The following is an 18,287-nucleotide window of genomic DNA, read 5'->3' on the forward strand; positions in this document are numbered from 1 at the left end:
ATGTAATGATGCATTCAGGTACAGAATCATGTGCAAGCAATGCTGAAGTCATGTTAACAAGCCATGCATTCGTGTATGGAAAGTGGAAGTTCAAATATGCCAAATGGTCATCCAACTTTAAGCCATGCGCAAGTAACTCATACTTTGTCCAAATGGGATGAATTTGGACTTTTTGGAAATGTTAGATCAAGAGGAAGAACTTTCATGTTGAACACTTTTTCATTTGAAGCTTGGATCATGATTTATTTTGAGGTGGAAGTTTGTAAAATCAAACATATCAAAAAAAATTCTAAGTACCAAGCCATATGTTCACTTCTTCCACCTTGACTAACTTTTTCTATGGGCTTTAAATGAGAAAAGTTCCTTCATGAAAGTTGTAGCTCTCTTAAAATAATTCAATTTGGTCATAAATTGGACCTCATTTGTATTTAGCATGGAGGAGTTATGCATTTTAGAAGTTGAGGAAAATCACTTGTTCAATGGTATTGGCCCAAAATGACCTATAATGTCTCCTCATATCACATGCATTTAAAAATTGAATTTGCTCTTCCTCCAAAAAATCAAAGTTGAAATTGACATCTTGAATTTTATTGTGAAACTTTAATAGCTTTTATCTCTTAAAAATTGAGAAAGTTATGGTCTTGGGAAGTTGACCTCCAAATTAGGGTTTAGACAAAATGACCTATAATCTTTCACCATAAAAAATGACTTTCCAAGAAAAACTAGCTCTAGACTTCAACATGAAAGTTTTTTGGAATGTCATTTAGAGTAACGTTTATCTTGTAATAATTTTAATATGACAAAACATGTAGGAGATAGGGTCTAGGGAACCTCGGTTTTGATCAGTTGAATTCCTCTGGTCAACCACCATTAACCAACTTGTTAGCTTGCTATCCTATTGACTTTTGGGACTCATGGAGGATCATATATGCATAAGATGATGAAATGTGAAGTATCCCTTGAAATATTTGATCAATTGGTGAAGAAACTTGTTGAAGAAGTTACACAAGATACCCAGATGAATTAGGGTTTCCAAGGCAAACAAGCTTCAAACTCTTGATGATTTCTTGATCAAAATAACATGTGAAGATCATGGGATTTCATATATGATACTTAGAGCCATAGTAAACCAATTCTTGATTGAGCTCCTTGCAATGAGGGTCTTAAACCCTATATATAAACTTGATAGAGCATAGGTGAGCATGTGCACTACCTACAAAAGAGTTAAACTATACAATGACATGTTTTTTTTTGGTATTTGGGTTAGTAAAATAAAGATAAATGAAGTATGATACAATAAAGTGTGCTTGGTGATCTCTCCCAATGCAAACCCAATGAATGAGAGGTAAGGAGGATACCCAGGTGTAATCTCAATGCTAATGCATATGATGAGAAATAACATGAGCGATCTTAGGGTCAAAATTGGGGTCTTACAGGTCCAATATACCATTCTTTGGTTTCAAATTGTTTGTTCCCTACAGTGATATAATGTTCCTTGTACCAAACATCATTCTCCTTTAGGTTCCATACTTATCCTTTTAGGACGACCTAATCGGAGTCCACCTTGTGAATCAAGAGTTGTTTGACTTATTACCAGACATTTAATTCTCTTTGTTTCTGGTCATTCCAATACAGTGATACCATGCCTTAGGCCCCTCACTTGTTGGTTTGTTTGTTTACTATTTAATTCAAAGTTAGTTTGCCTTTATGGTTTCCCATACTACCATTCTATTGGTACAAGTTATATTTCTCATCACGTTTAATTTCTTCCCTTTATTTTTGTGGTTCCACGAACTACGAATGCTCTAACTTTTTCATTATACAATGAGAATATGTAGGCACGAGGACGCGAATCCTTGGCGAGCACATTCCTAATTATTCCTTCTTCCGCCTTAGGGAACCATCCACATCTTGCATGATTCATCATCTACTTCAATCATAACCATTCACCCCATCGGCACACTGTTTCTTCAAAACCAAATATAGTTTTCCTTGGAATTCCATATATACCCTTTTAGGACGTTTAATAGGAAGTTCGTGTTTGTACCAAAAGTTGTTTGTCTGGCCGACAAACATTTTATTCCTTCTTTTTTGGCCAATATGCTTGTCCCTCTATGGTAAAAATTCCATTTCTCCTACGGATTCCAATATACCATTACCTTTGGTTTCAAATTATACCACCCATTAACTTTTACTAAACCCTTCGTTTCTGTGACTTTGGTTACTTTTCTCTAATTCATTTCGTTCATCTCCATGATACATTCATAATTCTACCTTCATTCACTCCATGTGATATACTGTTACTTTTTAGCCAAATACATTATTCCTTTGAGCTTCATATATACTTTTGGGATAATAACTGATGCCTGCCTCTGAACCAAGAATCTTGTTTACTTACCTTGGAGCCTGATATAGGCAATACCCTTTATTTTCTGACAAATATTCCAATTTTCCTATTGGGTTTGGATTTCATCCTCTTTTGGAGTTCAAATCATATAATCCTTTGGTTCATACCATACCTTTATCACAACTTCTTTTCACCTCCTACCATTAGTTCCATGAACTACGAAGCTCTGAATTCCTTATTGCATTATAAGGATACATAAGCATGAGAGCCTCAATCCTCACCGAGCACTCTATTTATTCCATTCTTTTTCCCTTTTGCAAGTAATCTTCATATACAACACCTATTAGAGAAAGAACAATCAAAATGGTTCCCATTGAGTACAACAGGTGTTAGGGGTGCTAAAACCTTCCCCTTGCATAACCAACTTCCTTGCCCAGATTTCTCTTTCCCCGAGTTTTATCGATGTTTTCCCTTTCCTTCGGGAATAAATAAAGTTCGATGGCGACTTTGTTGTATGTTTGAGTGTGCGATGCGTTCAGGTTATTTCCGCTAGCTTCAGTTGGCGACTCTACTGAGGAAACTCTGCTACTTGGAGTATTTCCTAGTCGCTAAAAGGAGTCGAGCCTAGTTTTGATTGCTTTCTTAGCTTGCTCTAGGTGTTTATATTTATTCTTTACTCTTTTTATTTATCACATTGTTTATTACTTTAAATATTCATTATATACTGGATATTACCTGTTATACTCTCTATTGGATGGGGCCATATTACATGAGAGAAAAGCTTTATACCCGAGCTTGAGCACGGGATAGTAATGTGACTAGAGTCCTGTTTGACCTCCATGGAGTTATTATGCGATCATGGTAGACACGATACGTCACACCTAGAGTAGATCCTTTTGAGAGCATCGTTGTCCGACGAGTCAGTCGTCTCAGGCAATGGTATCTCAAAATGGGTTTCCGACTCTAGGAAACTTTTTATGGTTGCCTTTGAAGACTAGAACCTATACGTGAGGGGGATATGAGTTTTTTCTGCGGGAAACCATAGACTCTACATACCTTTATTCTCATGGACGTAAAACCTTTGATCCTGCATCGGGTAGTATATGCAGATTATCCGGATTATTTTGTGTTGCTAACATACATTATTACATATCTTTTTGCATTGTGAATATATGTTGGAGCTTCGAATCTGAGTTGATGTACCATCAAGGTTTTGAATCTATGGATGTTGCATAAATATTTTCATTCCATCCACAACATATGCATTCATTCATTTGCATCTCATGCATGTCAACCAGAAAACTCACCTTGTACATTCCTCCGTCAGAAAGACAATGATTCACCGACACCGACCATTGAAGAATCATGGAAAATGGTAAGAGCATTGACAGAGATGACAGGGTCTTGGAGCTATTCTTGGATATCATGACAACGTACTTTCCAAATCAGGTTGTGATTGATGAACGAGCTAAAGACAGTCTGAAGAGGGATGACATACATAAAGTAACTGTAGGCATTCTGCCACTGCCTCCCCAAGAACAATCTCACATACCACATCATAGGTCTGCTCAAGGAAATCAGAATCTGAAGCAGAAACAAATCAGCAAAGGAAACAACAATCAGGAAGGGAAATTGCCCCATCTGCTACCTATACTGGTTAACGATGGGGCAATTATGCCCAGACAGATTGAGCCTGCTAGTTTACTCTGCCATCGTAAGCATGACCCTCATGCCACGTGTGGATACCATGTTGGATACGTAAGGCATTCTACAGAAGCTTGTCATGTTCTCGAGAACAAAGTTCAAAAACTCATTAACCAGAAACTATTGAGTTTCACCCATATGACTGTTGAGGCACCTATTGATAAGGAGTTTGAATACAAGGGTCCCCGGGTTCAGGTGTAAATCCCTTTTCCTACGGTCCAAACTGTTGTGCAGTATCAAGGATATCATCCTAGAATTCCTTTAGCATATCCTGGGGCATCATCTTCTACTATTGTTGCACCTTAGTACGCCTATACTGGGGCACCCTATGTCCCATTTAGAGTTCAGTATGGTTAGACTTTTAATTAGATAGTAAATTCTTGCTTGATGCACTCTGATGCTTGTGCCATGCTACTTGAGTCGCTGCTTGAAACCACAAGAACATCAGACGAGTAGAAATAATCTTGAACAATGGTTATGTTGCCATTATCCTTACCTTCATGATATTTCAGGCATTCATGACACACTTTTCTTGTATGACCCTCCTTCTTACAGTGATAACATCGAATACCAGATACATCACCACTATAAGACTTATGCTTACTTTTGCCCTTCTTCTTGTCGAACTTGCCACCTCTCTTTGTGAATTCCGCCTTAACCAACAGACCTTCACCAGTCAAAGATGGCTTGTGCGCCTTTTGTTTGTTCAAATCCTTAAAATACAAGACTGATTGAACTTCTTCAAAGGTCAGAGACTCTCTTCCATATAAGAGAGTTTCTTTGAAGTGAGCATGTGATCTGGGTAAAGCACACAACAACAATAGTGTTTGATCTTCATCCTCGATCTTGACATTGATATTTTCAAGATCAAGAATCAGCTTGTTGAAGATATCCAACTGCTCATCCAGAACTTTGTCTTCACTCACCTTGAATGAATACAGAGCTTGCTTTAGGTAGAGGTGATTGACCAATGATTTGGTCATGTACAAACTTTTGATTTCGCCCATAACCCCGATGTCGTCGTCTCCTTCGAAACCTATCGAAGAACCTTATCACCAAGGCTCAATAAGATGGCGTTGTAGGCTTTCTCTATCATAGTCATTTTTTCTTTGTACATTAACACATTGTCCATGGCTTTGACTCCCTTCAACGCTTCTAAAAACTCTGTTGAACCAGTATGGCTTTCATCTTCAAGCGCCACATACCGAAATTGTTCATTCCGATGAACTTTACAATGTCATACGTTGTTGACAACATCTTCTCCACGCTCACCGTATCAATTTGTTATGAAAACGATACCAGAATAACAAAGTATAATCGGATTCTTGATCGGCAAGAAATCCACAAGGATAGAAAAAAGGGAAGCAAGAAGAACACAACAAGTTGGTTATAAACTGTTATTCTTTACTTTCTCTTTGAAACAAGATTACAAATGTTACATAAGAGCAAATAGCCTCTCTCACCCTAATTAAGATTTGCATTATGCAATGATGCGAGACTAGTATGTTATTTATAAGAAAACTAACAAACTAAACTAATGAGTTTTTTTACACACTGGCTCTTTACACAAGTTAACTTAGAGAACAAACTAACTTAAGCAATTAGGCATAACAAACATACCCAATTCGACGTGCTAACAATCCTAGTATACTTTGACTACAGCATGTGAGCGGACTTCGACGACATGCTAATGATCATGTCGCATTGTTGAACTAAGAAGCTACCTTTCGACCGTACTAGAGTTCGATCCAATATCTCACAGTTAGAGGTCTCGGATTCAAGTCCCAACAAATGCAAACAAAAATATTAACTTAACAATTACTTTGATTCGTATTATTTTCATAAAACTTATATAATATCATTTTTATTTTTCTTACAATTATTTTTTAATTAAAGAATTATATTATAATATATTAAATCAGAAGCACGCACTATGATGATGACACTTCAATATAATTTGTGTCATGTCACGATTAATCCTATGTGGCACCTTCTAAATTTCATTTTGATATATATTTTCAATTTTATTTTCTATTCTATATTCTTCCTATCTTGTTGGACAAATAAATTAAAGTCAAATAACAATATTCTTGATTTCTCACATATACAGATATATAATTTGGCAAAATAGATTTATAGTTTGCACAACTTTTTTTCTTACATTGACCATAGTGAGTATAATAAAAAACAAAGGTAGTAATGTATAAAATAAGAATTCTAATATTTCAGCTAATATCAATAATAAATTACATAAAAAATTTACGATATCATAAGCGCACAATATGATAATGACAGTTCAATATAATTTGTAACACGTCACTATTATTCATATGTTGCACCTTCTAAGTTTTATTTTCATTTCTCAAAAACACAATCACATAGTATTAGAAGTCTCGAGTTCAAGTCCCAACAAATGCAAAAAATATATTAGCTTAACAATTACTTATTAACTTTGAGACATATTCATAAAACTTATATAATATCATTTTTATTTTCCTTGCAATTATTTTTTAATTATAAAAATAAAATAAAATATATTTTGATATATATTTTCAATTTTATTATCTATTCTATATTCTTCATATCATGTGGGACAAATAAATTAAAGTCAAATAATAATATTTTTTATTTCTCACATATAAGGATATATAATTTGGCAAAATAGATTTATAGTTTGCATAAAAAAAAATCATACATTGACTATAGGGAGTATAATAAAAAACAAATGTAGTAATGTCTAAAATAAGAACTCTAATATTTCAACTAATATCAACAATAAAATCACATAAAAAATTTACGATATTATTAATACGAAATTAAGATGATTCTATTTAGAAAAATAAAATAAAAATATTTATTAACCTAACAAATATTTACTTTGATATATATTATTTTCATAATATTTATGAAATAATATTTATATTTTCTTGCAGTTATTTTTAAATTATGAAAATAAATTAAAGTAAATTTTTATGTAGCATTTAAATAAAATATCTCTAAAATAATTTTGGATACTTTCTATTCTACCTTATTTATTTCATGTCGAACAAATAAACTAAAGCCAAATAATAAGATTCTTTATTTTTCACCTATAAGAAAATAGAATTTAAAGTTTGCTCAATTATTTTTTATAATAATGATCTTAATGAATATAATAAAAAAACAAAGATAATATTTTCTAAGTAAATCTCATATTTTAACTAATATCAACAACAAAATCACATAAATATTTTATAATATCATTTATAATAAATTAAAATAATTCTTTTTAAAAAAATCAAGTTTATCAAATAACTAGCATTTGAAATGCTTTTATTCATCCTATAACTAATGTTTGATAATATAGACAAAAATTTGAAACATTTTTAAAAGTCTTATTTAATAATAATTACAAATAAAATTTAAACTTTATTCCGGACTGAAAAAAATATCATTAACAATTTAAAATTAAATATTTTAAAAAGAAATAATTACCAAAAAGACATGAGAATCAAAAAATTTTAAAAATATATATAAATTTCAAGTGATATATTATTGGATTATTTAACTTTTCAAAATTAAATAATTTAATAAATCTCTATTATAATTCATAATAAATTATTAATGATATAAAATTTTCGATTATATTTATTGAATTTTTTTAACTTAATTATATTTTAATAAAAATTAATTTACAATCATGTATCGTGCGGGTCTTAATCTAGTTAATTATAATTTCAAGTAAATTGAATTAATTTTTTAATGAACTTAATTAACCATGTTTTTCTTAGTGATTAGTTATTCATTGCATAGGGGGAAATTGAACTGTATGTGTTCCTGATTTAAGTATATATGGCTTAAGTTAGAGTTTTTCCACACCGAGAAGCTGACTTGAGCGATAGGTCAATATCAATGTAAGTAGTAACTTGTAATCAAGCCAGTGAAGCAAAGAAATGTCACTAATGGAGTTGTGGAAGAAGGAATAATTAGTTAGGAAGTATCAAAATATCAGAATGATTTAAAATGATTTAATTGATCCACTAACTAAGCTACATGCACCGTATCAATATGTGCAATTAGTAAACTTGTTAGTTGGTTTTTAAATTAGTTCCACCCTCTTGAATGTAACGAGGGACAGCTTAAAGTAACTAATTCACAAGGCTAAGAGACAACTTAAAGTAACATCTAGTATTTAATAAACAAAACATGTATATTTTATTTCCAAGGTTTAAGTCAAATTCAAAATTCTTTTAATAACCATTGTTTTTGGTTCACACACAACGGAATATACATATAGACGAGTTTTTGCTCCAAATATCCCATGTGTGAAAAAAAATTCCTGATATGCCCTGTTTTGAAAAAAAAAATCCAGATTGCCCCCTTTTTCTCTTGGGCCTCGTCACTTGAAGTGACGAGGGGGTGCTGGACGAAATTATGGCTCAAGGGCTCGGCATATGGATTGACGAGGGATTGAACGAAATTTTATGGCCTCATGGGCTCGTCACTTGAAGTGACGAGCTGCTAAAGGAAATTCTTTTTTTTTTGTTTTTATTTTAAATAGTATATTAAATTGTAATTATTATTAATATAATTGTTTTTTAAATATTAATTCTATATTTAATTAATATAATTGATTTAATTAAAAATAATAAAAATTTATTTATAAAAAAATATTTAAAATAAATAATAAATAATTTATAATAAATAGTAAATAGTAAATAATAATAATTTGTGATATTGTTATTTTTGAAATATTATTAATAAAAATGAATAATTTTTAGAATATTAATAATAGAAATAGTTGGTGTTTTATATATTAATAATAAAATTGTTATTTTTCCCTCCATAATGTAAATCTTTTTTTGGGAATGATATTTTTCCCGCCAAAAAGTTTTTGTGTTTTTACTGTCTCGGCCAATGATTTGCCGAGTATTCACTTATTAATTTTTGTATAAGTAGCAGAACTGGTAGAAATGAAACTCACACCACCAAATCCTTTCTTTAGTTCATAATGTCTGTTTGTGGTCTTGTATTTTATGGACACGGTGAAAAAATGAGTGTTTGCCTTGATCCGCAATGGAATTTCAGAACACTGATTTCTGCCATCCACACTGGCTTCCGACAGTTGGGCGGGCGTCGTATGAAGGTGAGGAAAGTAGAGTATCGTTGTCCATACATAACGTTGACTGATGCAAGCCCCGATGGTACGTACATGTATTACCTGGATCGTATAGAAAATGATGAAGATGTCCAATGTATGTTTTCGGCACATAGTGGTGAAGTTAATAGAGGAGTTGAAGGTCCACTTGTGTTGGTTGTTGTTGTTGATTAGTTTTTTAATTACCAGTTGTGTTGATTGTTGTTGTTGTTTAGTTAATGTGGTCGTACTTTGTAACCAGAAGCCTTTGATTATCAAATGTATTTCATAAATGTTTGTTCCCAAAAGACATTAGAAATACAAAATGGTTTATATATATTATGTGCATAGTAGTTAATAAATAAATAAATAAACATAGTCATCTGAACGAATATTTAAAACAACAAGATAATCATCTGGAAGGTCGTTGGGATGATCCTGCAACATTAGGACATTTCCTACGCATGTGTCCTATTTCGCGACAAATTCCACACCTTCTCTTCTCCTTCTCAACGTCGTCCATCTCGGTTCTAATCCTGGTGCTGTTTGGGCGCCCTTTCTTCCTCCTTCTCATAGAGTCGTCGTGGCAAAGAGTATATCCTTCATATTGTGGCCAATTCTCCTCATGGGGAAGTCCTAGGAAACTCTCCTGATAGACCTTGAAGACGTTACGAATTTTGAAGACGTCTGGAATGTGAATGGAATAGTCCTGGCGTATGCTCGAACATGCTGCGATTACATGAGAGCAAGGTAAGTGAAATGCCTGAAATTTCCCACAGTCACAGTGTTGTTTCCTTAGATCAACGCTGAACGTTCCGGTTGGTCGACCGTCGTTATGATTAATCTTCTCTTGGACCATGAAATAAAATCTCTCTCGGTCGAACTGCATGACGTTATGCGTGTTAGCTTTGATGACTTCCTCAGCCATCCCCTTGTTGCAGTTATCAGTGAAAACCTGCCCAGAGGCTAACATTTTTGTCCACTGATGGCCTCTTCTACCAAATAGTGATCCTAAACGATAGTACGTAGATTTGACCAACGCAATGATTGGAAGGTTCCGGGTTTCTTTCAACACGGCGTTCATTGCTTCTGCTAGGTTAGTTGTCATGTGACCCCAGCGTTGCCCTCCGTCAAATGCCCTTGCCCACTTCTCGCGAGGGATGTTGTCTATCCATGATAAAGCGTTGTTGTTTGTTCTTCGGATTTCCCCCCGGTAGTAGTTAAACGTTGCCTCTGTTAATGCATAACCCATGTTAACAACCATTTTCCGCAGATCCTTGTCTTTAATCTCCCGCATGAAGTTTTGCGCGATATGTCTGATGCAATAGACGTGTGATGAAGGAGGAAACTGCCATCCATTTTCCGGGTTGTTGTATGCACTCTTTATTGATTCATGCCTGTCTGATATTAGGCATAGGTTTGCTTGGGGGGTAACATGCATTCTCAAATTCTTAAGAAAGAAACTCCAGGCTTCCTTTGTTTCACTTTCAACCAATGCGAACGCTATCGGAAATATGTTTCCGTTCCCATCCTGTGCCACAGCCATCAGCAGAGTCCCTCTGTACTGCCATACAACCAAGTTCCATCAACCTGCACAATTGGTTTACAATACGCGAAGCCACGTATACATGGTCTAAACGCCCAAAACAGACGATGAAATATCCTTTGGTCACCCAAGTATGAACCATCATTTGAAATCACAGGTAGGGTTTGTAATTCTATAATGGTACCTGGAAGATATGTTTTCATTACCAGTATCCACTGCGGAAGATCGTTGTAAGATGTCTCCCAATTTCCATAGAGCGACTCAATCGCCTTACACTTTGCAATCCATGCCTTTTTGTATGATATGATATACCGGTATTTCTCAACAACATGAGCAATGATAACCTTCACCTTAAGAGAAGCGTCACGATTTACAAGCTCCATTATGCTCTTGCTAATCATCTCTGAACTGAGTTTTGTATGGTCTTGTGACATGGAAGTTGTTGTGCACGTATGAGGCCCACTAGACTTACCAACTCTCCACCTTGAGTTGCCCTTGCGCAAAGAGACCCTGCATTTGAAATTGCATGTTGCATTTCTACATTTGATGACAAAACGTACACTGTCAGATTTAACCACAGAGAAATCTAGACTACGTTTTATATGCCATTGTTGTAACGCCAGAAGACACTCTTCCTTATCTTCATACTCTATGCCCTCCTCAATTTCGTCAGAGTTGTGAGTTGGTATGAAACTGCCGAAAACGGAGCTTGGTTCGGCATCATCCAAACTTATATTTTGCATGTGCGCAGGTGGATTGTACAAACTAATTGGTTGCACTCTTAGTGCAACAGCCGGTGTGTCTAATATTTCCTCATTGCCATCGTCATCGCTAATACCGAAAAGATCTTCAAATCGAACCTCCTCAAGATCATCCTCACTATTCTCGCCCACCTCTTCATTTGGTATGAAAGGTTCATTATTTTGAGTCGGCTCTTCGTCAATGGCTTGACTCATTCCATAGTCGTGTGACTGTACAGATTGCGTTGGATAGAAGTGAGACGGTTGTTCCTCAACATTGCCAATCGGTTGTTCTTCGGGAATATCAACTAGACGAACATATATCTCAATGCTGGGTAATTGAAATAATGTTACATGACATTGAAACATCGACCTGACATCTTCGTCGGTCTTAATCGGTGTCATTATGTGAAAGACGGTATTACCATCTCCATAAAATAATGGTTGACGATAAATGATGTCTTCAACATAACGTTGCAACTTCTTTTCAATACGGTCTTTTAAATGGAAATAGTCGGAGTTGATGTGGATCTTGAACATAGTTACATTCGTATTGCAAAATGAGAATCCCTCATTTGAACATGTGAAAAGTGATCCTTCGGAATGGATAGAAATAATTAAGTTTCTTTGAGCCATGGATGTGTAAATTTCTTTGATTTTGTGTGAATGTAAGTTGAGGATTTGAGTTGATGAATGTAAAAGAGGTAGTAGTAGTATTTATAGGAAAAATCAATTTGATTTGGTATACATAATAAAACAAAAACCAACTCACATGCTGAGAGAGGGGAAAGGTGTGCCTTTAAATTGCATGTGATACCTCGCCATTCCATTTACCGAGTTGATATAGGCAATGCATGCACTCGCCATTCCATTTGGCGAGTTGAAGAAGACAACGCATGCACTCGCCATTCCATTTGGCGAGTTGATGAAGAAGTAATAACAACTCGTCAATCAAAGTGACGAGGACTAGGTACAGAAATATTTCAAAAAATTTTCCTTCAGCATGGGAATCTCACAGGGGAATCCGATTCCTATTTTTTCTGCATGCATTCCATATATTTACATGCAAGGGTCTAATCATCCATTTACTACATTTTCTACATGCAATAGTCTAATCATACATTTACTATATTTTTTACTACATTTTTTTATTATTATTTTACCCATATAAATATCCAATATTTCTACATTTCTTACTCACCAATATCCAATACTACATTTTCTATTACACACATTTTCACCAATTTCTATTACTCTCATCAATTTCTACACTTCCTTTCAAGATGTCTTTCCTATGGATGGGAGAATCACACCGTGGAACGGCGGCAAACATCGCCGAATACGTAAGTCTCATTCAAATATTCATTTTTATTATCGTTTTTTACTATGTTTTTTATTTCCGTTCTTTATTAGACCAAATATTCATTACTGTTATTTATTTTAATTTCAGCAAGATGGAAATTTTCGGGTTCATTCGCATTCATATATTCAACCAAGTGCGGTTATTATACCGTACTTGGAGCTAGCTGGTTTTGCGAATGTGGCAAAAATTACAAGTCTAAAAGTAGACTGTAAACTCATTGTGGCATTGTTAGAGAGATGGAGACCGGAGACACATACATTTCATTTACCAACCGGTGAATGTACCATCACATTAGAGGATGTGAGCATGTTATTCGGTCTCCGAATCCATGGAAAAGCTGTCAATGGGCCAACTAACGTAACAAATGACGTTTACATGGAATATTTGGGAATCCAACCAACCGCCTCGGATAAAAATGGGGCTTCTATCAAAATTGTTTGGCTAGAAGCAGTATTAACGCAACTAAAAAATAACCCTAACCCGTCCGAGGCAGAAAATATTTTACATGCAAAAATTTATATTTTACTTTTAATTGCTACTTTTTTAATGCCAGATAAAAGTCACAATTTGTTGCATTCTTCTTGGATACCTTTAGTAGGAGACCTTGAAAAATGTAATTCATACAGTTGGGGTTCTGCTTGTTTGGCTACATTATATAGACATATGTGCAAGGCGGCCCATAGAGGAGTAAAGAGCATAGGAGGATGTGTGGTATTACTATTTGTATGGGCATTCACACGCATACCCTTGATAGCCCCAGTTAGTAACGAGGTTCCATCATTTCCTTATGCATTAAGGTAACGATTTACTTTTAAATGCAATTTAAATTTATTCAAATTATTTATACATCACTTTAACGTATTTTTGTATTTTTTTTTAATATGCAAGATGGTGCAAACGAGGTATGAATTATCGAACTAATCCTCGACATCATTTACAAGGGTACCGTGTTGCAATAGAACACATGGAAGAAAAAGATGTAAGAATGATTATTTATAATATTTAACTTATTTAAATTTATTATATACATTCTAATATTTATTATAATATTAAACTTATTTAAATTTATTGTATACATTCTAATATTAATTATAATATTAAAGTTATTTATTTTTTACATTCTAATAGTTAAATATTTCTTTTAACAGTTTATTTGGAGGCCGTACATACAATATCCAGTGCCTGATTATAATGACAGCCGAGTTTGGAGTGCAACAACATACATCGTATGTTTCTATACCGTTGAGATGCATCAGACGGATCGAGTCAAACTCCAATTTGGATTTGAACAACAAATACCGTCTCCGCCAAGATGTCTAAGTGAACACCATAACATGACTATGGTCAAAGCTTGGGACACGCATTGGCAAGATTTAAATAAAGAAGAGCTGAAAGAATGGAAAAGAAGAAGGGTGTTACAAGGAAACTCGGTCAATGGTGAGTCTAAGCCGGATAGACAATACATGAATTGGTTTTTATCAATTCCTTTTATGCATGTTGCTCCGACACAATTTTTGGATGATCCCCGTCAACGTGTAGCTTCCGCAACCCAACACACAACATCACCCCCACAACAACATAACCAACCATCCTCCTCAGCTCAACAAACATACCAACACATCCAGACCACCCAACAACACACCTTTTATTCCACCTCAACCCAACACCATAATCCCCAAACTCCATTCCCTCAAACAAACTACTTTTACAACCAACAATATCAACAACAACCCAACCTACGCCCACCCATACAATACACTCCAATTCCTCAACCCAACTTCGAATACTCAAACCCTCATTCTCAACCCCAACCTTCTAACACCACATACGCACGTCCCACTCCCACATACAACCCTGATGATGTGTATTATCCTCCTATCCAACACACCCCACCCCAAACCTACACACAAACCACACATTCACTACCCAACTATGAGCTCACCGATGAACAATTAATGAGTATGCCTTCTTTTGGCGTTCAAGAACTCGACGTTATGGATATGCCTCCTAACACATCACAACAACGTCAAAGTCAACAACAACAACAAAACGCCCTTCAAAACGCCCTTGATGAATTGTCTTCCGACTCATCTTCGTCTCCCGTAAGACAAAGACAAGAAGACTTGGGCAAGGGAAAACGAAAAAAAGTTGGCACAAGATGTGGAACAGGCGGTCACTATAGATAAAATGTATTGCTTCCATTGTATCAATAAAATGTATTTCTTCCATTATATCAATAAAATATATTTGCTTTCATTATACCACCTCTTCATTTTTATTATTAATATTTCAAAATTAATAATATCACAATTTTTTTATTATCAATAAAAAATATAATTATTTACAATTTATTTAAATCAATTAAAAATTATCACAATTAAATCAATATTAAAGAATTAAATAATAAACTATTTAATAAACTATTCAATATTAAAGAATTAAAGAATTAAAAAAATTATATTAATTATTATTATTCAATTAAAGAATTAAAGAATTAAAAAAAATTATTCAATTAAAAACTATTCAATATTAAAGAATTAAAGAATTAAAAAAAATTGTATTAATTATTATTAGTATTTAATAAACTATTTAAAATATTAAAAAATTAAAGAATTAAAAAAAAAATATTAATTATTATTTTTCAATTAAAGAATTAAAGAATTAAAGAATTAAAATAAACTATTCAATTAAAACTTATTCAATATTAAGGAATTAAATAATTACAGAATTAAAAAAAATTGAAATCTGCACCACCTCGTCACTTGAAGTGACGAGCCAAAGAGGCCAAAAAATTTCGTTCACCCACTCGTCATTCCATTTGCCGAGCGCATATTGCAAAAAAGCTATTAGCACCCCCTCGTCACTTGGAGTGACGAGGCCAAACTTAAAAAGGGGGTACTCTGGGAATATTTTTTCAAAATGGGGTATAGTGGGAAAAAAAATTCAAAATGGGGGCAAGGCAGGAAAATTCTCCATATAGACAGTTAATGACATTATTATTACGTAATATATACAAGTATTTTTAATAGAATTTGTGAAATTATGAACAGACACTAAAGTTAATACGACGAAGAAGTGAGTAAAATTGTCAAAGACGAAGAAAGTTGAACTTAAAAATAATAAGAGAAAAAAGAAGTTTTTGTCATTAGATTTCTCGCATCATAATGCTCTCATTGTGGACGTGATGATAAAGTATCGTGATCGCGATGCAACTTAGCACGGTCGCGATGAAGCGATTTCTTGACACGCTTTTGTAGTTTTAAAATTTTGCTATTTTTTCAGGGGTTCTGAATTTTTAGGAAAAATAACGGCAAATGAATTTTTTTGTGCGATTTTAGAGTGTTTTGGAGTCGGTGGAGAGAGATTTTTTTTTATTGATTTTCAATGTTCTTCTCATATCAACTCATGATAATTCATTGTTACATTATGAATAGTTAATTTTCTTTGATTAGGTCTTAGGAGATGAAACTAATTGTACTTTGTTGGATCATATGAATGTTCGATGTTATTTGAATATTTTTATCTTATAATTATTATTCAATTACTTTTGTTCTTAATACTATTTGAGTGATGACAAGTGCAAAAAGTAAAATTAGATGAGTAGGGATTATTGACCTAAGTCTACCATTTTGAATTAGAATAAAATATTCAACTTAGTAATTAACTATGGAGAGGTAATTATAAATTTTGCCTAGAGAAATAATGCACTTAGATCGCCTAGTTTAACTTCGAATTCATCTAAGGAATTAAGGAGTTTTAGTGTAAATTAGTGAGATTTACACCAAGGAATTGCTAACGTTAGCATTGTTAATTCGACATAATATTATATTGTATTCAAGTAATGCAATTTCATCAACAGAGGACAATTAGGATTTTTGAATAAGATCTAATCGCCTTTGCATTTTCGTATTTGTTATCAGTTTTATTTCAAAATTGATTTTCTGTAACCAAATGTTGAAAACCCCAACAAAAAGAAATTGATCGCACGGTTACATTCTTGTTTAAATTTGCAATTCATATGGAGACGAACTAATTTTATTATTTTGAATATATTAGTACACTTGCTAAGAAATTCATCAACAGTTGTAGGTTAATATCACTTGACATTGGTACGATTGAAAATAGTTTCATCTCACTAATAATGTGCTTGATCAAAAAGTCCATAGTGTTATATACATGTTTGGAAAAGGGGTAATGAAAACAAAAAACATGTGAATTTGTTTCTTCAGTAAAACATTTCACTTAATTTAAGAAAAATATATTTTTACTACAAATTTGTTATTAAATATCGGTGGATTCACTATCATCATGAGTGCAAAGTAAAATATATTGAATTGAGAATTATACAAATAGTATTAATTAGATGGTACAATTGAAAAAGGTAATAAATATTGCATAGAAAATTAAAAATGGTCATTCATTTTGAGGGAGAAGACATGGGATTTTTGAAAGAAAACGGGTATACATAATGATCTCAATGTTTTGACGATCATTTTGTTTGATATACCTATTTTCATTAGCCTTAAACCCATTTGAAAGGTTTTAACTCTCGTTATGATATCATTAAGTCAAGTTTTGAACCTAAATATGACTACTTCCCGTTACATTCAATTTATTCAAAAAAAATCAAGGTAAGTCTTCAGGTATTTCAAATATCAAGCCTATTGTCTTTTTGTTATTTTCGTTCCACCATTCTTTTATTTGTTCAAAGTCTATCTAGGTTAAAAATCACTTATCCATTTGACAAGATTCCTTCGTGAAGGTCAAACAAGTAGGTTAAGTATGTTTTTACAAGTCAATATGTATGAATATTTATGTGGCGTGTATGAATCTCTTTTGAAGAATCGTGATTCTCCTTTAAATGTAGGAAGTCCTCACTACTACGAAACACACATTTCACCATAGTTGGGAGTCGGAGTCCACCATATATGATGGCTCATGGTAACATAGTGTATGGTTGTATGTGCCCTTTTTACCACCACGGACTACTAGCCGTGGTAAAAACACAAAAATATGTAACCTACCACTACGGTTGTATAAGCAACCATAGTAAAAGGTTGAGATCATGGGTTCGATTTCCAGCTCCTGGACTTTTGCAGATTTTAAAATATTTTACCACGGCCCTTGATTCTAACCATGGTGAAAGACTTAACACATAACATTTCAGTACAGTCATAGATTATAATTGCGGTGATATTCTTACTTAAGTTTATTATAACTTATGTGGAATGGTTATTTCACCAACTTCTCACTAAACATATAACTTTTCAATTTGATTTAAAAATCAATAATATGACAAATTAAGTTATATTAGAAGAACAAATTTTACTAATCAATGTTGTACGAGTTTCATACAACCCCTTATCCATATTATTTTTTTTAACAATTAGAACTTGTGTCAGTGATTCTAATTCTTCTGCTAACATTTCCTTCACATCTAATTTATTTTGCAAAATATTAAACAAAATTAG

At 33.4% G+C, this 18,287-nt stretch overlaps 2 protein-coding genes across 2 annotated transcripts; both read right to left on the reverse strand.

Moving 5' to 3' along the window:
- Positions 1–9,579: 9,579 nt before the first annotated feature.
- LOC127136058 (uncharacterized) lies at positions 9,580–10,713 on the reverse strand. The gene has a single exon (XM_051062663.1). The coding sequence runs from the start codon at positions 10,711–10,713 to the stop codon at positions 9,580–9,582; it is 1,134 nt and encodes a 377-aa protein (XP_050918620.1).
- On the reverse strand, positions 10,713–11,858 carry LOC127136059 (uncharacterized). The gene has a single exon (XM_051062665.1). The coding sequence runs from the start codon at positions 11,856–11,858 to the stop codon at positions 10,713–10,715; it is 1,146 nt and encodes a 381-aa protein (XP_050918622.1).
- Between the last annotated feature and the right edge of the window lie 6,429 nt (positions 11,859–18,287).

The sequence above is a fragment of the Lathyrus oleraceus genome, chromosome 4 (genome assembly GCF_024323335.1).
Source record: "Lathyrus oleraceus cultivar Zhongwan6 chromosome 4, CAAS_Psat_ZW6_1.0, whole genome shotgun sequence".
NCBI classification, from domain to species: domain Eukaryota; kingdom Viridiplantae; phylum Streptophyta; class Magnoliopsida; order Fabales; family Fabaceae; genus Lathyrus; species Lathyrus oleraceus.